This window comes from Chelonia mydas, chromosome 1 (genome assembly GCF_015237465.2).
Source record: "Chelonia mydas isolate rCheMyd1 chromosome 1, rCheMyd1.pri.v2, whole genome shotgun sequence".
NCBI classification, from domain to species: Eukaryota; Metazoa; Chordata; order Testudines; family Cheloniidae; genus Chelonia; species Chelonia mydas.
In genome coordinates this window covers 6,492,177-6,517,387 of record NC_057849.1, presented here as the reverse complement: position 1 = coordinate 6,517,387, position 25,211 = coordinate 6,492,177, and the positions used below count along the sequence as shown (strand labels likewise).

Here is a 25,211-nt window from a genome sequence, read left to right as displayed (position 1 = left end):
CCTCCTTTACTCAGGAACACCCTATCGCCCTTGTTGGTGGTGTCTGCATTGCTTCCGACTTCCTGCAACCCGTTTTCCCCTGAGCCCCTGTCATAAATATAAAGGGAAGGGCAAACCCCTTTAAAATCCCTCCTGGCCAGAGGAAAAATCCTCTCACCTGTAAAGGGTTAAGAAGCTAAAGGTAATCTCGCTGGCACCTGACCAAAATGACCAATGAGGAGACAAGATACTTTCAAAAGCTGGGAGGAGGGAGAGAAACAAAGGGTCTGTGACTGTCTGTATGCTGCTTTTGCCGGGGACAGAACAGGAATGGAGTCTTAGAACTTTCAGTAAGTAATCTAGCTAGGTATGTGTTAGATTATGATTTCTTTAAATGGCTGAGAAAAGAACTGTGCTGAATAGAATGACTATTCCTGTCTTTGTGTCCTTTTTGTAACTTAAGGTTTTGCCTAGAGGGGTTCTCTATGTTTTGAATCTAATTACCCTGTAAGGTATCTACCATCCTGATTTTACAGAGGTGATTCCTTTACTTCTATTAAAAGTATTCTTGTAAGAAAACTGAATGCTTTTTCATTGTTCTAAGATCCAAGGGTTTGGCTCTGTGGTTACCTATGCAAATTGGTGAGGATTTTTACCAAACCTTCCCCAGGAAGTGGGGTGCAACGGTTGGGAGGATTTTGCGGGGAAAGACGTGTCCAAACTATGTTTCCCAGTTGCCCCAGTTAAAGTTTGGTGGTGGCAGTGGAAATCCAAGGGCAAAGGGTAAAATAGTTTGTACCTTGGGGAAGTTTTAACCTAAGCTGGTAAAAGTAAGCTTAGGAGGTTTTCATGCAGGTCCCCACATCTGTACCCTAGAGTTCAGAGTGGGGAAGGAACCTTGACAGCCCCCCCCCATCTCTTACCAATAGGCCCTGCCCCTGCTCCACTTCCCCTGAGGCTCTGCCTCCTGGCCACCCTAGAGCATATAGCTCACTTTTGCAACCACTGTTATATATTTGCAACAAATCTTCTACAAAATGTGACATGTAAGAGGTCTACGGAATGTTTATGATTTTCTGGTTATGGTAGTGCTGTCTGTATGCATGTATGATCTTTGTATTTGTAGATATGACTATTGGCTCTGTACCTGAATTTTAAATGTTTGCTCCTAGGGTAATGTCCACAAAGTAGTTAGCCTGAAAATCTTGGAGAGACTATTCAAATTCAGGGCTCATCAAGAAACACTTAACTGAAAATGGATCCTGGGAGACGCCCATCTACACTGAATGGACTGTCCCGCAAAAGGACTGTCAGGGTATGGGTAATGATTTCCTGCTGTGACTAAGCAAAATTATGGATGGAGATGTGACTTGCTCATGTGATTCCAAACCCCATCTTGTCACCTGCAATTTTCCACTAGCTGTTCTGAGGGCTTTCTTTGAAACAATGGGTTTTCCTCCACATGGCAGAAGCTATAAAAGGAAACACCTCCAGTTTGCCTCTTTCCCGGTCAAGCCTCTTGACTAAGAATTGATACTAATGGGAGCATTCTAACCAATGGACTGAGGTCCTTCCAATGATTTGGAAGCAACCAGAGACTTATCAAGGCAACAGCTTATTCCAACACTGCTACAAGCCTGAAATAAGAACTTTGCATTTATTGTACATATTTGACACCTTTAACCAATTCTTTCTTTCTTTCTTTCTTTCTTTCTTTCTTTCTTTCTTTCTTTCTTTCTTTCTTTCTTTCTTTCTTTCTTTCTTTCTTTCTTTCTTTCTTTCTTTCTTTCTTTCTTTCTTTCTTACTTTCTTTCTTTCAAAAAAGCAATAAATTTGTTAATCTCTAAGGTGCCACTAAAACTCCTTTTCTTTAGATTTTAGATACCAAAGGATTGGCATCAGCATGATTTTGGGGTAAGATCTGAGTTATATATTGACCTGCGTGTATGGCTTGTCCTTTGGGATCAGAAGCACCTGTCATTACATTAAATTGGATTTAAAGAACCACTCATCTTTAAATCTAGTGTTTTTGATGGGGGTATAAGGACTAGAATATCTAAGGAACCTGCTTTTATGACTTCTTATTAGTCAGTGTGGTCAAACAGAAGTTAACTTTGTGTTCCTGGTTTAGTATACCACATGGGAGAATAATCAGCAGTTTTGGGGTCTGTCTGCCCTATTTCTCAGCAGTTTGTCCTGAATTTGGTATTTGCGGTTATGACCCACAAAAGCAGGGTTACAGCTACCCGGGGAGCCCAGGCTGCTGTGAGGATTTCCGGACACTCCATCTTCTCTGGAGATGCATCCTGATGGACAGACAGATAGGCTGGTGCATTATCTTGGGCCCCTCAGCCCCTGCTCAGGGCAGGTACGGTATCTGGAGCACCTCACAGTGGCTCTGACTCTCTTTTCAGCTCTTTTCCAGAGGGAGGGGCCTGCAGGGGGAAGAAGTGGGGCAGGTGTGTCATCACAGAGTGGTCAGAACTCCTACATCTGTCCCACTTTTCCCTCTTGAAAAAGTGGTCACTCTACACTGAATGGGCTGGGCTGGGATAGGAGCTAGCTGGGCCTCTGTGAGGGAGCTGAGGAACAATTTCACCCCTTTGCATTGCTGGGGCAGCACAAATGGAGTGAACAGGGAGAGAATCTAGGCCTGAGTCTCTTGCCAGAACTCCTGTGTGTCAAACCCTCGTTCACACAAGCAGCTCTGTTGTGCCTCAGTGGGGAGTGGGCCCAGCAGGTGTGCGGTGTGCAGAGCTGTCAACAGGGGTGGTGGGGGGGCTGTCTGTCAGTCACAAGCACGTGGCTGAGGGCGTGGGGGAAGGAGGGGTGTCCATGCCCCTGGAATAGCCCTTGTCCACAGCTGGTGCAGCCCCCATGGATCACGCAGCTCCCAGAGTGATCAGGAAGGGCCAGGGCTGCGACAGCAGAACACCTCTGCACCGTTTTTCATGGACCCGGAATCTTTAACATGAGCTGGGACAGTGACAGGTGTAATGGGAAACAACAGCCACATCCCTTCTCCGTATTGACTCTATCGACAGGAACTCTGAGGTCAGAGCAGCCAAAAATACAGCTTGTTATGGGCCAACATCCCACCGGTCCCCTGACCCTCCATGAACACAGTCACTATACATAATGCGGTCTCCTTGGTCTCCTTCCATCAGGATACTATCCTCCCACACCAGCCCCTCTCCCATTAGTCCAGGCTTTAGACCCCGACTGAATATCTCTCTACAGAGTGGAGATCAGGAGCTCATGTCATCTTGTATGTAATGGTCCAGAATGGAATAGGTGGCCCCTGATTTTCATCTCCAGTGTCAACAGTAGTGGAGCCAGCTGATGAAGCACATAGAAGATCAGGGTTGGAAGGGACCTCAGGAGGTCATCTAGTCCAACCCCCTGCTAAAAGCAGGACCAATCCCCAATTTTTGCCCCAGATCCCTAAATGGCTTCCTCAAGGATTGAACTCACAACCCTGGATTTAGCAGGCCAATGCTCAAACCAGTGAGCTATCCCTCCACCACCCATGAACTAACTCTTCACTTGACAAACACCCTGATTATCCTCACACGAAGGTGTTTGCTTTTCACGCTGTACACTATTGGGTTCATCAGCGGTGGGAGAAGCAGGGAGATGTAACCCAGGAGATTCTGAAGCAAGGGAGAAGAGCCCTTCCCAAATCTGTGTATGATAGACAAGCTGATCTCTGGTGTGTAGAAGAGCAGGACAGCGCAGAGGTGGGAGATGCAGGTGTTCAGGGCCCTCAGGCACTCCTCGTGGGACGCAATGCTCAGCACTGTTTTGAGGATCATCACATAAGAGACGAAAATGAGCAGTGAGTCCAACCCCATCAGTAAAAGTTTAGTAAACAATCCATAGATGCTGTTGACTGTGATATCCGAACAAGCCATCTTCATGACTTCCTGGTACAGGCAGTAGGAATGGGAGAGGACATTGTCTCGACAGTATCGGAACCGTTTTAGGAGAAAGGGAAGTGGAAGTATTATGGCTATCGCTCTTAGCAAAACCATGAGTCCCATCTTAGCTATTGTTGGCAGGGTTAAGATGGAAGCATATCTCAGTGGGTTACGGATTGCAATGAAGCGGTCAAAGGCCATCAACAAGAGCATAGAGGTTTCAATGCATTGATGAAAATGGATGAAGAATAGCTGGGCTAAACAGGCATCGAGGCTGATCTCCCTAGAGTTAAACAAATATATGCCCAGTATCGTTGGCATGGTGGATATCGATAAGCCAAGGTCTGTGGTGCCCAACATTGAAAGGAAAATGTACATGGGCTCATGCAGGCTTCGATCTGTTTTTACAATGAACAGAATGACTGAATTTCCTAATATCGAAATAACATATATTATGCAGAAGGGAAAAGAGATCCAGAGATAGACGTCTTCCTGACCTGGTATCCCAGTGAGAAGGAACACTGCAGATTTGAATTTGGTGTCATTGACAGCTGACATAATTTACTAGGCAAGTCTGAAGTGTTCTGAAATTACCTACCTAAAAAAATAAATATGAGGAGATTAGATGGTATTTAATAAGAAATCACCCTGCTTTCAGTGCAAATTTACAGACCCCCAGAGCTCAAGGTAGATAAGAAAAAACTTAGTCTTGGATGTACATCACCGATAGGAAGATAGGCACTGTTAGACTGGATCAGACTTAGTTCATCTAGCCCAGTAACCAGTGGTCATGTCCAGATGGTGCAGAGGAAAGTGGAAGAAGCCCTGCAATAGGTAGCTATTAGATAACCTGCTCCCAGGGAATTTCCCCCTGACACCCACTAGCTAGATGTATTTTGTGGTGTAAATCTGGAAGGTTTAGAGCCCCTTGCAAACTTTTTTTAAAACTATCCTCCCTACTGTAATTGGATTTTCTCCTTACCCAGTCCCTCCTTGAATCCTGCCAAGCTCTTGGTCCTATTGGTATATTGTGGCTGTGAGTTCTGCAGCCTACTTGAGCACTGTATGATTTTACCATTGTGACCTTAAAACATAAAAATCATAAGAGTTGCCATACTGGGTCATACCAAAGTATCCTGTCTTCGACAGTGGCCAATGCCAGGTGCCCTAGAGGGAATGAACACAGCAGGTAATCATCAAGTGAAGCCATCCCTGCCCATCCTGGCTAATAGCTATTGATGGACCTATCCTCCATTACTGTACCTAGTTCTTTTTTGAACCCTGTTACACCCTTCACACGGACATCCTTTCTGGCCCTCCACATCTGAGTGTGGCCCCTTGTATCATGGCATCTGTATAAACACATGGCAAGTGCATGGTGAAAAAGATCATTGTATTTATCTGTCCTGCACTGAAGCTATTTATAAATGTGTTTTATAGCTTCATTATATGTCTTACTTTATTCTGCGCTCTTGAGAGTCCAGATTATTCAACTGCTTCTTTCCAGCATATGGGATAAATTATTTAGGGTCAGGTTCTTAATTCAATAATATTGACATCAACAGTCTCATTCCAGATTTAAATGTGTAAATTCAATCAGAACCAGGCTCTATCAACTTTCCATTACAAAATCCTCCCGGTGATACACTCTGACCCCCAAGAATCCCTCCAGGAGAAGCTGAAGTGCTTTGCCTGGCCAATGTTGATGGAATCCAGAGGCTTTGACCATCCTATAGGCTTCTCTACCTCCTCACAGGACCTGCATCTTCTCAATGTGCAATGGTCTGTTGATATTTGGAAAATTAGAAGCTAACACTGGCAGTTATTTCAGCTGGGCAGGGGAGGAGTTGGCATCACAAATGGGTCAATACTTCAAACCTTGGTATTGCACTTATATCCACTTGAGTGTACAAGTTACTTCAGCCATGCTCATGTAATTGGTGACAGGGGGACAATTACATACAACTACGATACCACGCCCCTTCCCTGCACCTCAGCTAAACTCTTTGCTGAAACACAGATCAGCTCTTCTGGTCTCTCATGACTTTCTGGAAAGTCTTGCACAAGTCTTGGAGAGGTATTGAGTGCATGACTCTGAATATAAGTATTAGAAACAGCTTCTACTCAGTTACCAGGAGACAGTATCGTACAACTGTTCACTGAAGAAAGAGTTGCAAACCCCTTGCAAGCACGATGTGGAATACTTTTGAAATACTTTCTAAATCAAAAGTCATTAAGCAGTTAAGCATTACCCCTGCTCCTTCCTGTAGAGTTTCTAACAACTCTGCTTCTGGCTTTCAATATAATGAAAAATTTTTGGCATAACATTCACACATCTGTACCTTAGTACACAAAATTTGTTAGTCTCTAAGGTGCCACAAGTACTCCTTTTCTTTTTGCGGATACAGACTAACACAGCTGCTACTCTGAAACCTGTCAACCACAGGTACTGAGCCCATTCAGACCTGCTCTGCAAGCATGGTTGACGCACAGTGTGCTGTAGCCCAGAGACCAGTCTGAGGGTTGTAGAATGGAGGGATTTCACCCCATGAGAGGGAAGGCTACGAGGCCTGACATCTGGCTCTCAGAGACCAGAGAGAGGGAAGAGATGTTGGTAGCTCTGTAACAGTGAAGGTTAACTACAGGGCAGAAAGGCTGGTGCCCTCAGCTAATCAGGAAACAGAAATATGACCTATCAGACCAGTTACCACAGAGCAACAGAGCTCTGAATTCCTACATTCACAATTGAGCCCGTAAATAAAACCTTTGAAAATACATTTGCGGATTAAATTTCTAGGAGCAAATGAACCTGAGGGGATTTGAGAACTTGTCACTGATATTCCGTGGGGTCTCATCTCCCTCAGCCCCTGGCAGGATTGGATCCAGAGCATACGTTACCTCTAGAAATGGGACCCCTTGAGATACTCTGACTTGGGGCATTGGGGTTTTAACACTGTGAGCTTGCTTTGAATGTCAGGTTTCTGTGTAGCTTGAACAGCTCACAGTGGAGCATGGGCAGATGTAGGGGAGGGTCTCCCAAGCTTCCTAGTGCTGCCTGGCCTCCAGCCCCATCACTGAGTCACCCCGACAGCCCAGCTGAGTCCTCGGCCGCTGCACAGAACACCTGCCAATGGAAACAGCTTCCAGCCTTTCCCCTTCACTTCGTATTTTAAAGACAGTGAAACCTGCCAACGTACCCAATTCCTGCTAGAAGGGAAGCCACTGACAGCAGAAGTTTTCACCCAAAAGGACAAGGAGCTATTTGAGAGGTTGCACGGGCAGCAGGCAGTGTCTGTTCAGATAGGGAGGCAGGTGTCTTTATGAAGCATGTTTGCACATTCCCTGGGGAGCCAGTTGGCCATCAGGGAACCTCAGCTGCTTGGCTCAGTGTGCACGAGCTTTAACCCTCATCATGCCAATGGCAAACTGCAGGAGGCCAAATCACAGGGGATACGCATTGATTCTACCCAACTGGACTGCAGCACCCGCCCTGCTGCAGGCTCTATTCCTGGAATCTGGGCTCGTCATCACTGCTCGTATGGTTCTGATTAGTTACATGGCTACCTCGTGGGCAGCTGAGTGATAATGATGATGCTGTCACAGCTATGATCTTGCTGAAAGAAAATAAAATATTATAATATTAATAATATAGGATCTGATTTCTCCCCGGCAGCCCCCTGTCCTACATTACAAACTTAGAGTGCAGGCCAGAGACGTCAAGGGAGATTCCACAAGACTCCCTACGTGGAAATTTCCCTGAGACCGTTCCAGTAGAGGAGGACCTTTCCCTTCTCCCTGAGGAACAAGGAATAAGGAGGAGGATTTTGAAGGGGAGTGTCACTGGGATGCCAGGAGTTTCAGCACAGTCACCAGACTGGTGTTTGCAAACCATTGAGGATGAAAGGATCTAACTGCCAAACAATGGAGCAGCAGACACAGGAGCCTCATCTTAGATGGTCTGGCTGGGAGAAAGCAGTCTGAGGGCAAAGGTCAGCTTCACACCTTGGCCTTGTAACACAGTCATGGCTGAGCACTAGGGTGACTGGGCCCAGGCTCACACGGATTTCAGCAAAAGCTGCTTCCACAAGATGGAAACAGATGGAAAGATGCTCTCAGAGACACAGGGAAACTAGGCTGGGTCGAAGCAGGGGTGTAGCCATGGGTGGGACTGAGTGGGCCAGGGCCCACCACTTAGCATCCTGGCCCATCCAAATCGGGGCAAAGCCCCCCAGTCCACCAGCTGGAAATCCTGGTGTCCAGCTGTTTCCCTCTTCTGTTGGTCTCCAGCGCTGATTCCCTGGTCTTGCGCTTCAGATTGGGGGTGTGCCTCGTGGGGGCGGGTTTGGGTCAGTAGTGGATTAGGCACAGGTCCTGGGCCAACGGGGTCACCCGGATCTGCTCCGCCCACCTGGCAGTCCTGTGGGATAGCGAGGTCCGGGTGTGAGCAACTGCCCCTCTCCCGCCACACGGCTACCAAGTTGCTGGTCAGGGCGCTGGGACAGCCCTGGGCGGTGGGCGTGGGGCAAGCCCAGCATCTCAAACATGCTCCCCAGCAGAACTGCTGGGTGGGGGAAGTGGGATAAGCCCTCACCTCCTGACCATGTGCCCTGACCACATTCCCCCGCAGGAGCGCCGGGGGGGGGGGGGTAGGAAAACTCCCATGCCCTGACTCCACTTCCAGGTAGGAGTGCTGGGCGGGGTGGGATGGTGAAAACCCCTGTGCCCCATTTTCCCAGCATGAAGCGGGGTATATAAGGGATGGGGAGGGAACCTTACTTTTTCTGATTGAGCCAGGAACCCACAAAACCCTAATCTGCCTCTGTAGGGGAAGCCGGGCCCCCTGTCATTGCCTGCCCACTTAAAAGCTGGGCCCACCCAATTTTCCTGCTCTAGCTACACCACTGGCCCCAAGAGCCCCTTGGCTTCCCAAAAGAATGTAAGTTGGATCATTTCTCGTTCTCCATCCCCAGAGGAAAGCCTGTCTAACTTAGCTCATAGTGACATGTGAGATAGACAAGTGTAGAGCTTGACAGCTGCCTGTTATTTCAAAATCATTGTCTCTAATGCTTGGTGGTGGTTGCTAATAAAGCTACTTGTTTTAAGGAGGCTGGGGAAACTTGTATAGCTCTGGTCACAAGCTCCCGAAGGGAACAAACTGAGGTGTCCAGTCAGACTCAAATAAATTGGTTAGTCTCTAAGGTGCCACAAGTACTCCTTTTCTTTTTGCAGTCAGGCCTGGTTAGTGATAAGCGTTTAGCACACAGGGAGTGTTGTTCCCAGCTCGACAAGTGGGACAAGTAAGAGCATAAGAACATAAGAACGGCCAGACTGGATCAGACCAATGTTCCACCTAGACCAGTATCCTGTCCTCCGACAGTGGCCAATAGAGTTTGACAGGTTTATGCAGAGGCTAATGTGCTGGGATTGCCTTCCATAGCAGGGGACTGGGCTCATTAACCAAGAGGTATTTTCCAGGCCTATGTCCCTATGGGTCACATTCACCCATTTTGCATCACACTGGGGGGCTAACGTGAAGTTGCTTGGGAACTATGACCCCTGCTTTCGGCTGTGGCTGATGGATTTGTCCAGCAACAGATTCAGGCGAAAGCATGATTCAGCGTTATCATCTGGAAAATAAATTGTTCTTGGGTTCCTTTTTAGTGATGTCACTGGAGTTTAATTCCCTGAGTTTCTGATAATCTCAGCATGCTCAGCTGCCAGCTGACCCCTCCCCAACCGCTACCCCAGAGAGGAAGTTTGCTTAAGCAGTTAAAGTGCTGGCCTGGGACTCAGAAGAACTGGCTTCTGTTCCAGGCTCTTCCACAGATCTCTTCTGTGACCTTGGGCAACCCACTTAGTCCCTCTATTCCTCAGCCATATGCGTTTTCAAATGTATCTATGTAAAAGTGTACATCTAGGAAGAAGGGATGCTGGCCATCCTTACCGGATGAGTGACCCAGTGCTGGGAAGCAGTGACTGAAAAAGACTTGGGGGCCATAGTGGATAATCAGCTGCACATGAGCTCCTAGTGCCACACTACGGCTGAAAAAGCTAGTAAAAACTGGGATGTACAACCAGGGGAGTCTCGAGGAGGAGCATAGAGGTTAATTTACCTCTCGTGTTTGGGACTGGTGCCAGCACTGCTGGGGTCCTGTGTCCAGTTCTGCTGTCAACAGTTCGAGAAGAATGTTGATACACTGGAGAGGGGTTCAGAAAAGATCCATGGGAATGATTAAAGGATTAGAACACCTGCCTCAGAGTGACAGACTCTTTAGTTTACTGAAAAGAAGAAGGTTAAGGGGCGACTTGATCACAGTCTGTAAGTACCTCCCTGGGGAACAAACGTTTAACAATGGGTCCTTCAATCTAGCAGAGAAAGTTATAGCAGGATCCAATGGCTGGAAGCTGAAGCAAGAGACAGTCAGATTGGAACTAAGATGTAATTTTTTTAACAATGAGGGTAATTAACCATGGGGACAATTTACCAAGGGCCGTGGTAGATTCCCATCACTGACAATTGTTAAATTAAGTCAGGATGTTGTTCTAACACGGGTAGGCAACCTATGGCACGCATGCCAAAGGCAGCACGTGAGCTGATTTTCAGTGGCACTCACACTGCCCGGGTCCTGGCCACCGGTCTGGGGGGCTCTGCATTTTAATTTAATTTTAAATGAAGCTTCTTAAACATTTTAAAAACCTTATTTACTTTACATACAACAATAGTTTAGTTATGTATTATAGACTTACAGAAAGAGACCTTCTAAAAACGCTACAGTGTCCTTCTAAAAACGTTAAAGTGTATGACTGGCACGCAAAACCTTAAATTAGAGTGAATAAATGAAGACTCAGCACACCACTTCTGAAAGGTTGTTGACCCCTGTTTTAACATCTCACTCTAGGAATTATTGTGGGGCAGGTCTCTGGCCTGTGTGATGCAGGGGGTCAAACTAGGTTATGGCAATGGTGCCTTCTGGCCTTGGGATCTGCCCAGTGGTGTTAAAAGCACTGCCGTACCACACAGAGTGTTGCACTGATAAATATGTTCCAGATTGTGAGGCACTAAGATGCTATAATGATTGGAGCCATAGCTATGTGCTTTAAGAGATTTCAGTTCTGTGTGCACAATAAGGACGATTTGGGGCACTGGATCGAGAACCTGAACTCTTCCCAACAGCCCCTGGTGATGAAGTCTGTCATTAGCACAGCTACCTTTGACGAGGGAGTTCTGGGCCCCTCCTGCAGCTCAGCAGTAACAGGGGGGAATCCGGATGCGCTTTCAGAGAGCAAAGAATCTGGAGAGAATTGCCTGGCCGAGCAGAACCCTGATGGGCTGCCTCTCGGTTTGATCCTGACCCCCCAACCGCTCCATGAGCAATGAGAGCTGTTCTAGCGCTGGAGATAGACCTCCCAGCCTGCATCCAAATGTCCAACATCACCAAGTTTGGAGGTAGCTGGACCTGGGGGAAGGGGTTGTTTGGGTCCAATAGAGAAAGCAGGTATTCAGAAAGGTGCTTGGGTCAAGCTCCTTTCAATTAAAAATTTGCATGGCCTTGCTTACCCAGCTTGTGCATATCTCATGACTGAACACGAGGAGAGACCACCTGAGCTGTGCCTCAGGTACCAGTGACTCTGCGAGCCCGTCACTGTTATGTCCAGCTGTCTAAGGCATAGCTCTATTCCTTGCAATGGGGGGCTCTGTAAGCCAGTGCAGAGGGAACAGAGGGAAACAGTGTCTTTTCCACTGACCAACTGCATGACCAGAACTGTCCACTAACTAACCCTCAGTGCCTTTGTTGTTTGGGTGCTCCACTTTAGTTAGGGCCAGCAGGGCGCCCTCTTGGGATTTTATTGGGAGTCTCGCACAACTGCTTGTCTTTCTGAAAGCCCCAGCTGCTGGGATCAAGAGACTTCACAGGAACTTCAGCTTTCAGTTATCTTAAAAAACTTTATTTTAAAAGGTGAGTGGCAAAGAAGCTAGAAAACCTGAAGCACATGAGCCCAAAGGCTGAGAAACCAAAGACACGTGAAAGCAAACCCCACGTTGGTATATTTTGAAATCTCATTATTTTAAATCAATCTCATGATTTTTTGCAGGTGTGACTCATACTTGTGGAATGGTGTGTGTGGATACTGGTAACTAGTTCAAAAGATGTGAAAAGCAACTAGCAAATGACACAAAAAGTAACAACAATTTTTTTCAAAGCACATCAGAAGCGGTCAGCCGGCCAAACAGTGAATGGGTCCACTGAACTATTGAGTTGCTAAAGGAGCACTCAAGAAAGATGAGGCTGTTGTGGAGAGGCTAAATGAATTCTTTGCATAGGCTTTCACTGCAGAGGATGTGAAGGAGATTCCCAGAGATGAGCCTTTTTTTTTTTTTTTTTGCTGGCAGATCTGAGAACTGTCACACATTGACGTGTTAATAGAGGAGGTTTTGGTAAATGAAACAGATTTAAGTCACCAGGACCAAATGGTATTCACCAAAATGTTCACATGAAACTCAAATACCAAATTGCAGAACTACTAACTGCGGTATGTGATCTATGGCTTAAATAAGCCTCTGTACCAGATGCCTGGCAAACAGCTAATGTGATGCTAATTTTAAAAAAAAAGTTTCGGAGTCAAACCTGGCAATACAGGCCAGTAAGCCTGGCTTCAGTATCAGGAAAATTGGTTGAAACTATAGTAAACAACAAAATTGTCAGACACATAGATGAACATAATTTGTTGGTGAAGAGTCAAAGAGGTTTTTGTAAAGGGAAATCATGCCTCACCAATCTACTAGAATTCATTGAGGGGGTCAACAAGCATGTGGAAAAGAGGATTCCAGTGGATATAGTGTACTTAGATTTTCAGAAAGCCTTTCACAAAGTCCCTCACCAAAGGCTCTTAAGAAAAGTAAGCAGTCATGGGAGAAGAAGGAATGTTTTCTCCTGGATCACTAACTGGTTGAAAGATAGGAGACAAAGGGTAGGAATAAAAGGTCAGTTTTCAGAATGGAGAGAGGTAAATCGTGGGGTCCCACAGAGATCTGTACTCAGACCAGTGCTGTTCCACATATTGGTGACACTGTATGGAATTTGGGAGGCACTTTAGAATATTATGAATACCAATATTGTAAAATTGCAATGAGTTATGACTGTGTAAGATATATGCTGTGCATCTGGGTGACACCCCCAGAGAGATGGCATTAGCACTGCCTAGGCAGCTTGATGGCCCATCAAGGGGTATCAGCTATACAATTGACACATTGAGAGAAGGGAAGGGATACACCTTATTACACAGCAAGACATGCAGGGACATACCTATGGACAGAAATCTAAGGCTTGCAGTCCATGTGCTGGGCAGCTTGTGTTTGGAACAAAAGAAGTCAAGCCACATGGCAAAAAACTATAAAGATCAACTGCATCGTCTCCATTTTGTCTTCACTCCGGCTTCTTGTCTTCATTCCTGCTTCTTCTAATCTCTGGAGTAATTTTTCTACTAAATAAGCTTTGAACAAAGGACTAAATGACCCATCCAATCTGTGAATGTTTTCCAGGGGGACTTTTTGAAGCCAGCAATACTGTTAGGAACCTGATGGATTTTGAAGTCTTTGTCTGTATGTGACTGTTTTCGCATTTAACATCTCTCTTCTTGTTCTTTCTTTATAATAAACCGTTAGTTTTAGTTTTAGACACTAAAGGCAGCATGGTATTTTGGGTAAGATCCAAACCTATACTGACTTGATAACGTGGCAGGGCCCTTGGGGTCAGAAGAACCCCTTGTATAAGTTTCTTAAACAACATTTCACTGTCCTGGACCTAGGTGTTGATTGGGAGACAGAAACTGAAATGGAATAGAAGGGAGCTGTGTGATTTCTTTTTTGCATCTTGATAACCAGTGTGGGGGATCAGAAGCACAGTTTGTGACTGGTTGGGGAGTTTAACTTTAGTGTTACCCACCCGTCTTGGGAGCATCTGAGGTCTCTTTTGCAGCCTGCCCTGACCTTGGCATTTCCAGTGAGGGCTAACCCAGACACACCAGGTCAAAGTATTTATAAAAGGCCTGGAAAAGGGGGTAAACAGTCAGGTGGTAAAATTTGCAGATGATACAAAACTACTCAATATAAATAAGGTCGAAGCAGATTAAAAAGAGTTACAAAGGGATCTCCCAAAACTGGGTGACTGGGCAACAAAATGGCAGATGAAGTACAGTGCTGAGAAGTGCAAACTAATGCACACTGGAAAACATAATCCCAACAATACATACAAAATGATGGGATCAAAATTAGCTCTTACCACTCAAGAAAGTGATCATGAAGTCATTGTGGATAGTTCTCTGAAAATATTCTATCAATGTACAGTGGCAATCAAAAAGCTAATAGAATATTGGAAACCTTTAGGAAGGGACAGATAATAAAACAGAAAATATCATCTTGAATACTGTGTGTAGTTCTGGTTTCCACATCTCAAAAATATAAATATTTGAACTGGAAAAAAATACAGAGAAGAAATGGGATACCTAGGGAGGTGGTGAAATTTCCATCCTTAGAGGTTTTTAAGACCTGGCTTGACAAAGCCCTGGCTGGGATCATTTAGTTGCTGTTGGTCCTGCTTTGAGCATGGGGTTGGACTAGATGACCTCCTGAGGTCTCTTCTAACCCTAATCTTCTATGGTTCTATGATTCTATGAATTGGAAAAAGTACAGAGAATGGCAACAAAAATGTTTAGGGGTATGGAAGAGCTTTCATATAAAGAGAGATTAAAAAGACTGGGGCTGTTCATCTTGGAAAAGAGATGGCTAAGGGGGGATATGGCAGAGGCCTAGAGAATCACGAGTGATGTGGAGATAGTGAATAAGGGAGTGTTACTTACCCCTTCACATGAACGAAGGGTCACCCAATGAAGTTACTAGACAGCAGGTTTCAAACAAATAAACCATACAAAAGGGATTAGGATACGTTCATGGAGGATAGGTCCATCAATAGCAGTTAGCCAAGATGCTCACGGATACAAGCCCATGCTCTGCGTGTCTCTAAACCTCTGACGGCCAGAAGGTGGGAGCAGAGGAAAGGGGATGAATAACTCAATAATTGCCCCATTTTGTTTTTTTCCTTCTGAAGCAACTGCACCATCCCCTGGCGGAAGACAGGACACTGGGCTAGATGGAGCATTGGTAAGACCCAATATGGACTTTCTTATGCTCTTAATTTTTTCCACTGATGGATGGGTTGCGGCAGACAAGCCTTTTCCATGGGATCCCTCTGTAATAGAGTTGGCGTAGCCATCCTAGCAGATGTCCAGAGAGTGCTGAGTGTGGGAGGCTGATGGGGGGCAATTGCTGCCATCTAGGGGTGTGGTCCTATAGCAGGAGTCAGAGAGGCTCATGGGCTAGAGCTGGGCTGGAAGACAGAGAGTCTTCTGCCCCCCCTCCCCCCCGCCCACAACACACAAATACAAACAATTTTTTGATCAAAACTAATTTTTTTCCTTTTCACCCATTTTTGGGGTGAGTTTTCATAGAAAAATGGATCATTTTTCTCTGAAAGCTCAGATGCCATGATAGTGCCCGTCTGCAGCTGCCTGGATCCCCAAGAGAAACTGGAGCCTTTTCATCTGCCTCGTCCTTATAACTTCAATGAAGGTAGCAGTGATGGAGTCTATGGCTGCACTCAGGGAATGGTTCAAATCTCCCGACCAGTCTACGGCTGGAGTATTATGCCCCTCTGCTACTCTAACCAGCCTTCCCATCTCGGTGCAGCTTCCTCCACTCTGTACAACGCCCCTTCAGCAGATCCTGCAGGCAGTGGCTGCTGTGACAGGTCCTGGTAGCACATCTCTGATGAGCCTGTGCTAGCAGGGAGCTGGAGAGGTTCCTAGAGCAGGTGTGGAGGCACAGAGATTGTGCATGGGTGGGCCGAGCTATCAGAGGATCACTGAAATCTGTGAATAACTTTGGGGATCTCCAGATCCTGGGTCCCCCAGTTATTCCTCAGGGAAAATTGTAGGACTGGAAGGGACCTCAAGAGGTCATCTAGTCTAGACCACTGAGCTCATGGCAGGACTAAGTATTATCTAGACCATTCCTGACAGGGATTTGACTAACATATTCTTAAAAATCTCCAGTGATGGAGATTCCACAACCTCCCAGGGCAATAACAATCCAAGGGTAATTTCCATGTATGGAGCATTGTGGATTCTCCATTCCCTGGCCTGCACCCTTGGCTTGTCAATAGTATTATTAATTATTATTATTATTATTATTATTATTAATTTCAGCAAGATCACAGCTGCGACAGCATCATCGTTACAACTTGGTGTTCCCAAGGGAGCCATGTGACTAATCAACACCACATGAACAGAGATGACAAGCCCGGATTCCAGGAATAGATCCTGCGGCAGGGCTGGTGCTGCAGTCCACTTGGGCAGCATCACCGCACGTTCCCTGTGATTTGGCTTCCTGCAGTTTGCCATTGGCCATGACGAGGGTTACAGCTGGTGCACATAAAGCCAAGCAGCGGAGGTTCCCTGATGGCCAAGTGGTCCCCAGAGGAATGTGCCGGCATCTTCATAAAGACACCTGCCTCCCTATCTGAAGAGAAACTGCCTGCTGCCTGTTTCAGCTCTCCGATGACTCCTTCTCCTTTAAGGTGAAGACCTCTGGTCTCAGCAACTCCCCTTCTAGCAGGAATTGGGTGCGTTGGCAGCTTTCACTGTCTTTAAAATGCAAAGTGAAGGGGAAAGGCTGCAAGCTGTTTACATGTGTCAAAGTTCTGTGCAGCGGCAGAGGACTCAGCTGGGCTGTCGGGGTGACTCAGTGAGGGGGCTGGAGGGCAGGCAGCGCTAGGTAGCTTGGGCACCCTTCCCCTACAACTTCTCATGCTCCACAGTGGGCTCTTCAAGCTACAGAGAAACCTGACATTCAAAGCGAGCTCAGAGTGTCAAAACCCTGATGCCCCGAGTCAGGATTTCTCCAGGGTTTCATTTTCTAGAGGTTCTATGTGCTCTGGGCCCGATCCTGCCAGGGGCTGAGTTAGAGAAGACCCCACAAAATATCAGAGACTAGTTTCCAAATCAAATCAGGTTTCTTTTCTCCTGGAAATTTAATCAGCAAAAGCAATTTCAAAGTCATGAGAGAGCAGAACCAGTGGTTTGTTATTAAGCAGAATAGAGCAAAGGCGCAGGAAAGGGGAGTGTAATAGTGTTTATATGTAATTTATGCCCATCATCTCTTACACGAGCATCACTAAAATAACTTGTACACTCAACAGGACATTAGTACAAAACCAGTGATTGCAGTATTCACTCATGTGTGACGCCAACCCTGCTGCAGTAACTGTCCATGTTAGCTTGTAACTTGCCAGATAACTACCGACCCTTGCAGGGGGAGAGTATGCAGCTCATGTTAGGATAAAGAGAAGCCTGCAAGATGATTGAAGTCTCTGGATTCCGTCAACATTGGCCAGGCAAAGCATTTCAGCTTCTCATGGAGGGATTCTTGAGGGTCAGAGTGTATCACTGGAATTTGGTAAGGGTGAGTTAATAGAGCCTGGTACTGATTGAATTTACACATGAAAGTCTGGCATGTGGCTGTTGATATCACTGTTATCAAATTTAGAACTTGTCCATAAGAATTTATCCCATGTACTGCAAAGAGGCAGTAGCACAATTTGGACTCCCAGTAATGGAGAAAATAAAAAAGGGCATACAATGAGGCAATGACATGCATTTATAAATAGCTTCAGTGCAGGACAGATAAATCCAATGACCGTTTTCTCCATGCACGTGCCATGTATTTACACACATGCCATGATACAAGGAGCCACACTCAGAAGTGCAGAGCCAGAAAGGCTGTCTGTGTGAAGGGTGTAACAGGGTTCAAAAGAGAACTACATAAATTCATGGACAATGGATCACTTGATGATGACCTGTTCTGCTCATTCCCTCTGGGGCACCTGGCACAAGCCACTGTCGAAGACAGGATACTGGGCTAGATGGACCGTTAATTTCACCTAGTATGGCCGTCCCTATGCTCTCATGTTCTAAGATCACAGTGGTAAAATCATACTGTGCTCAAGTAGGCTGCAGAACTTAGCAGGATCCAAAGAGGGACAGAGTAACCAGAAAATCCAATGACAGTAGACAGGATTGTCTTAAAAAGGTTTTGGAGATTTACACCACAAAGTATTTCTTACTAGTGGGTGTCAGGGGGAAACTCCCTGGGAGCAGTTTGTCTCATAGCTGCCTGTTTCAGGGCTTCTTCCATCTTCCTCTGAAGCATCTGGACATAGCCACTGATTACTGGGGGAGATGGACTACAAGTCTGATCCAGTCTGATTAATCTGATTTGCTTATCTACCTTGAGCTCTGGGAGTCTGTAAACGTGCACTGAGAGCAGAATGATTTCTTGCTAAATATCATCTAATCTCCTCGTATTTTTCTTTTAGGAAGGACATTTCAGAATTCCTTGCACCCGCCCAGTACAATATGTCTGCTGTCAATGACACCAAATTAAATTCTGTAATATTCCTTCTCACCGGGCTACCGTGTAATGGAGATGCTTATCTCTGGATTTCTATCCCCTTCTGCTTCATGTATGTTATTTCAGTAGTAGGAAATTCAGTCATTCTGTTCATTGTAAAAACAGATCGAAGCCTCCATGAGCCCATGTACATTTTCCTTTCCATGTTGGCCATCACAGACCTTGGCATTTCGATAACCACCATACCGACGATACTGGGCATATATTTTTTTAACTCTAGGGAGATCAGCCTCGATGCCTGTTTAGCCCAGCTGTTCTTCATCCACTTGCTTCAATGTATGGAATCCTCAGTGCTGTTGTTGATGGCCTTTGACCGATTCATTGCAATCCATAACCCACTAAGATATGCTTCCATCTTAACCCCACCGAGAATAGCCAAGATGGGACTGGTGGCTGTGCTAAGAGCAATGGTCATAATACTTCCACTTCCCTTTCTCCTGAAACAGTTCTGATACTCTCGAGCCAATGTACTTTCCCATTCTTACTGCCTGCACCAGGAGGTCATGAAGATGGCTTGTTCGGATATCACAGTCAACAGCATCTATGGATTGTTTACTAAACTCTTAACAATGGGGTTGGACTCGCTGCTTATCTTCCTCTCTTATGTGATGATCCTCAAAACGGTGCTGAGCATCGCGTCCCACGCAGAGTGCCTGAGGGCCCTGAACACCTGCGTCTCCCACCTCTGCGCTGTCCTGCTCTTCTACACACCAGAGATCAGCTTGTCTGTGATACACAGATTTGGGAAGGGCTCTTCTCCCTTACTTCAGGTTCTCCTGGGCTACATCTCCCTGCTTCTCCCACCGCTTATGAACCCAATTGTGTACAGCGTGAAAAGCAAACACTTGCGTGTGAGGATAATCAGGGTGTTCATCAAGTGAAGGATCAATTCACCACCTGGCTCCGGTGACACGGGAGACGAAAAGCATGGGCCAACTAGTCTACCCTGCACCCTTACATCCGAGATGACATGAGCTTTTGATCTCAACTCTGCAGACAGGTTCAGACGGGATCTAAGGCTGGTGAGCGGGGACAGGGATGCTGAGGGAGGACAGGGCCCTCGGGGAGGGAGACCAAGGCAGGCAGCAGCATTTACAAAGTGACTATTTGTGGAGAGCCAGGGGATCGGTGGGATGTTGGCCCACAAAGAGCCGTTTTGGTGGCTGCTCCGACCTCACAATTCATGTCGATAGTCAATAAGGAGAAGGGGTGTGGAAGCTGTTTCCCATTACACCTGGCCTGTCCCTGTCCCGTCTCTGGCTAAACATCCAACGGCTATGAAAAAAGCTGCACAGCTGTTCTTCAGTCACAGTCCTGGCCCTTCCTGAGAGCTCTGGGTGCAGCATGAACCGTGGGTGCTGCACCAGCTGGGGACAGGGGCTATTCAAAGGGCACAGACACTCAGTCTTCCCCTGCACACTCAGGCAGGTGCTAGTGACTGTGTGGTGTCAGAGACATGATTAGTGCTGGAGCACAAGGAGAAGCCATTCAGGCAACCCCTCCAATAATGGCTTTTCACACAGCGCACCTGCTCAGCCCACTCCCCACTGAGGCAGGGCAGAACTGCATGTGTGAGTAACAGTCGGACACACAGAAGTCCTGGTAAGAGACTCAGGCCTAGTTTCCCTCCCCATCCACTCCATTTGTTCTGCCCCAGCAATGCAAAACTGTAGAAAATGGCCTCAACTCAGACCCAGCTAGCTTCTATCCGAACCCAGACCATTCAGTGTAGGGTGACCACCTTTTCAAAAGACAAAAGCAGGCCACAGGCCAGAACCCCCATCCCCTTGGTGACCCCACCCCTGCCCCGCTTCCTCCCCTTGGTGGCCCCACTCCCTGCTCCTCCTCTTCCACCGAGGCTCCCCACCACCCCCCGTCTAGGCCAGAAGCCAGAGGCGGGCCATGGAAATTGTTGCTCAGGGAGCCAGAGCCCCTGTGAGGAGCCCCATATTCTCCACCTGCCCTGGGCAGGGGACTTGGGGGACAAGAGAATGCCCCAGCCTATGTGTCTGCCCATCAGGATGCATCTCCAGAGAAGATGGAGTGTCCGGAAATCCTCACAGCAGCCTGGGCTCCCGGGGTAGCTGTAACCCTGCTTTTGTAGATCACAACTGCAAATACCAAATTCAGGACAAACTGCTGAGAAATAAGGCAGACAGACCCCAAAACTGCTGATTATTCTCCCATGTGATATACTGAACCAGGAACACAAAATTAACTTCTGTTTCACCGCACTGGCTAACAAGAAGTCATAAAAGCAGGTTCCTTAGATAATTCAGTCCTTATATCCCCATCAAAACATTAGATTTAAACATGTGTGGTTTTTTAAAAACGATTTAATGTAATGACAGGTGCTTCTGATCCCAATGGACCAGCCGCACACCCAGGTCAACATATAACTCATATCTTACCCAAAAATCATGGTGATGCCAATCCTTTGGTATCTAAAGTCTAAAGGTTTATTTACAAACAGAAAGAAAGAAAGGTGAGAGTTAAAATTGGTTAAAGGAGTCAAATACGTTCACTACATGGGAAGTTCTTATTTCAGGCTTGTAGCAGGGTTGGAATAAGCTGATGCCTTGATAAGTCTCTGGTTGCTTCCAAATCATTGGAAGGACCTCAGTCCATTGGTTAGAATGCTCCCATTAGTATAAGTTTATAGTCTAGAGGTTTGAGCAGGAAAGAAGCAAACTGGAGGTGTTTCCTTTTATAGCCTTTTATAGCATCTGCCATGTGGAGGAAAACCCACTGATTCAAACAAAGCCCTCAGCACAGCTAGTGGAGAATGACAGGTGACAATTTGGGGTTTGGAATCACATGAGCAAGTCACATCTCCATCCATAATTTTGCTTAGTCACAGCACGAAATCATTACCCATACCCTGACAGTACGTTTGCAGGACAGTCCATTCAGTGTAGATGGGCGTCTCCCAGGGTCCATTTTCAGTTAAGTGTGTCTTGATGAGCCATTAATTTGAATATTCCCTCCAAAAATTGCAAGCTAACTACTTTGTGGGCATTTCCCCAGGAGCAAACATTTGAAATCCAGGTATAGAGACAATAGTCATACCTTCAAATACAAAAATAATACATGCAGACAGAAAGCACAACCATAACCAGAAAATCATAAGCTTTTCATAGACCTCTTACATGCCACATTTTGTGCAAGTTTGTTGCAAATATGTAACAGTGGTTGCAAAAGTGATCTATATGGTCATATTTTGATCAGAGAACATCACAGTAGCTCTTACCATGGCCTAGCTCTGGGGTGGCCAGGAGGCGGAGCCTCAGGGGAAGTGGAGCAGGGGCAGGGCTTATTGGTAAGAGACGGGGTGGGGGGGCCTCAGGGGAAAACGGGTTGCAGGAAGTCGGAAGCAATGCACACACAACCAACAAGGGCGATAGGGTGTTCCTGAGAAAAGGAGGAGGGAAAAGTTGGAGGGTAAGAGACCTTGTGTTTTGGAGAAGACTGAATAAATGTGACCCCACAAAGGGAACTCTTGTTTTAAATATTCCAGGCTGAGAGTAAGTCATTGCAAGGACCTTAGAGGGAAGGGCAGGGTGCCTGCAGGGCCACCTCAAGGCACAAAGGAGCACTCTGGGGTGGCCCCCATCTGCAGGGACATGGCCAGAGTGTGCTGTACTCTTGGAAGCCATTAAAATCAGGCAGAGGTCAGCCCAGCCCCCAGGCTGCTCTAACTTCCACTGAGGCCAGGAGAGAACAGGCCAGCACATCAAACCACTGTAACTGGCTCCATGCCATCCCTGCTCTCTGCAGCATGGCAGGGAGGCGGCACTCTGCAGGTGCAGCGGAGAAGCCATCTGGGCCTGTCAACAATCAGATGTCTGGAAGGCTGGTCCTGTGGTCTGGACGCTGCTCTGCGACTCAAAATAGCTGGGTTTAATTCCCTCCATGGGCAAACCATTGGCTGTCTCTGGTGGATAATATCCCAGCCCTGCCTCACAGTGATGGCAGAAGGATAAATACATTCAAGGTGCTCAGATAGTCTAAGGTCAGGGCTGAGTCAGGGTTCCAGAGATCAACGCCCCTGACATTTGTTTTTAAAAGCCTCTAACCACAGCCTCCTGTGACAGGTGGCTTCTGGGATCCCCGTGATTACAGCACCTTATTTGTGGCAGAAATACCGGATTTCAGGGGTGACAGTGAGGGGCAGGGAGTGGATTTCTGAGGAGAGATTTGGAACGTCATAGAGTCTAAAGTCATGCCTCACCAATCTATTAGAATTCTGTGAGGGGCTCAGAAATCATGTGGACAAGGGAGATCCAAAGCATATAATGTATTTAGATCTTCGAAGCCTTTGACACGATCCCTCACCAAAGGCCCTTAAGCAAAGCAAGGTGTCATGGGATCAGAGGGAAGTTCCTCTCGTGGATTGGTAACTGGTTAAAGATAGGGAACAAAGGTTAGGAAGAAATGGTCAATTTTCAGAATGGATAGAGGTAAATAGTGGTATCCCCGAGGGGGGTCTATCCTGGGACCAGTCCTATTCAACATATCCATAAATGATCTAGAAAAAGGGTGTGACCTTGTACTCCATATGAGTTTATGAAAATATGCTTCTGAGTGTGAACATAATGTAACTGGAATATGCTTCCTGCAAAAGGTCTCTTTAAGGTATCATTACAAAGCTTATAATCTACTGACTGTGGTTATCCTATTTGTATAAATGTTTTATTCTTGTATCTGAAACTAGAAATATGAAATATAACTCGGAGGTCCTATTGTAATAATGCAAAGTGTGAGCCATTAATGGTGGTTTGGAATCTTGATGGCTCCCATCAACAAGGACAACTGGTTGTAAATGGCTCTGTTTACTTGCAAACCTTCCTGTGAGTCAGGCCAGGACAATGAAGGCTTGAGGTCTCACAGGACATGTGACCGTCTCACCTGATACTGGAATCCATCTTAAACCTGGTGCTTTTCCATTTAGAAGGAGGGGTGGGGACCCAGAGAGACAAAAGATTCCTGCCTTGTGCCAAAGCTATATAAGGGGGTGGCACAGAACAAAGGGGCTGCACTCATGAGAAATCCCCTAGCTACCACCTGAGCTGGAACAAGGAGTGTACCAGGAGAAAGGATTGGGCCCAGACTCGAAAGGAGTGTCGTCTGTGAAAGAAGCTTATTGGAGCATCTCAGAGGCTGAGATTTATCTGTAATCAGTTTCGTAATGTATTAGGCTTAGACTTGTGTGTTTTATTTTATTTTGCTTGGGAACTTACTTTGTTCTGTCTGTTATTACTTGCAACCACTTAAATCCTACTTTTTATACTGAATAAAATTACTTTTGTTTATTAAATAACCAGAGTAAATGATTAATACCTGGGGGAGCAAACAGCTGTGCATCTCTCTCTATCAGTGTTATAGAGGGTGGAAAATTTATGAGTTTACCCTGTATAAGCTTTATACAGAGTAAAACAGATTTATTTAGGGGTTGGACCACATTGGGAACTGGGTGCCTGGGTGCTAGAGACAGGAGCACTTGTTAAGCCGTTTTCAGTTAAGTCTGCAGCTTTGGGGGTGTGGGTCAGACCCTGGGTCTGTGTTGCAGCAGGTTAGCGTGCCTGGCTCAACAAGGCACGGTTCTGGAGGCCCAAAGTGGCAGAGTAAATGGGCTCAGAGGCAGTGTCAGCACATCAGGTGACAGTCCCAAGGGGGTCTCTGTGACCGAACCCATCACAGAATAAATGGTCAGTTTTCAGAATGGAGAGAAGTAAATAGTGGTATCTCCGAGGGGGTCTATACTGGGACCAGTCCTATTCAACACATCCATAAATGATTGAGAAAAAGGGGTAAACAATGAGGTGGCAAAACTTGCAGATGACACAAAATTTCTCAAGACAGTTATCTCCCGGGCAGACTGCAAAAAGCTGCATAACTGGGTGACTGGTCAAGAAAATGGCAGATAAAAAACAGGGTTGATAAATATAAAATGATAGGATTTAAATTGGCTGTTACCACTCAAGAAAGAGATCTTGATGTCACTGTGGATAGTTCTCTGAAAACATCCACTCAGTATTTCTTCACACAGATAACCTATGGAACTCCTTGCTAGAGGATATTGTGAAGGTCAAGATTATAACAGGGTTCAAAAAAGAACTACGTAAATTCATGGAGGATAGGTCCTCAATGGCTATTAGCCAGGATGGGCAGGGATGGTTTCCATAACCTCTGGTAGCCAGAAGCTGGGAATGAGCAACAGGGGATGGATCACTTTATGATTCCCTGTTCTGTTCATTCCCTCTGGGGCACTTGGCATTGGCCACTGTCAGAAGGCAGGATGCTGGGCTAGATTGACCTTTGGTCCCACCCAGTATGCCCGTTCTTATGTTCTCATGTAAAATGGTTTTAAAATACCAGGCAGCTGTCACACTTCTACACTCACCTATCTAATGTATCATTACAATCTGAGTGAGACAGGCTTTGCTCTGGAGTTATAGGAACAGAATCAGCCCTAGTTACATTCTTTTGGGAAGAATTTGTGACATCCAGCCTAGTTTCCCTGTGTCTCTGAGAGCATCTTCCCCTCTGTTTGCCCCTTTTCTTAAGGAAGCAGCCTTTGCTGAAACTCATGTGAGCCTGGGCCCAGTCACCATAGTGCTCAGCCATGTCCATGTTACAGCGCCAAAGTGTGAAACTGACCTTTGCCCTGGGACTGCTTTCTTCTAGCCGGAACATCTCAAATGAGGCCCCCATGGCTGTTTCTCCAATTTTTGGCAGTTAGACCCCATGATGCTCCCACACTCCCCTCAGAAATCCACTACCTACCC

General features: G+C 46.3%; 2 protein-coding genes across 2 annotated transcripts; one reads left to right on the top strand and one right to left on the bottom strand.

The window, feature by feature from the left end:
• Nucleotides 1-3,521: 3,521 nt before the first annotated feature.
• LOC102940204 (olfactory receptor 51G2) lies at nucleotides 3,522-4,457 on the bottom strand. Its single transcript, XM_007053897.2, has one exon. The coding sequence runs from the start codon at nucleotides 4,455-4,457 to the stop codon at nucleotides 3,522-3,524; it is 936 nt and encodes a 311-aa protein (XP_007053959.2).
• Nucleotides 4,458-18,368: 13,911 nt separating this feature from the next.
• LOC102939983 (olfactory receptor 51G2) lies at nucleotides 18,369-19,304 on the top strand. Its single transcript, XM_007053896.4, is given in 1 exon segment — nucleotides 18,369-19,304. A coding segment is annotated over 1 exon segment (936 nt).
• Nucleotides 19,305-25,211: the final 5,907 nt, after the last annotated feature.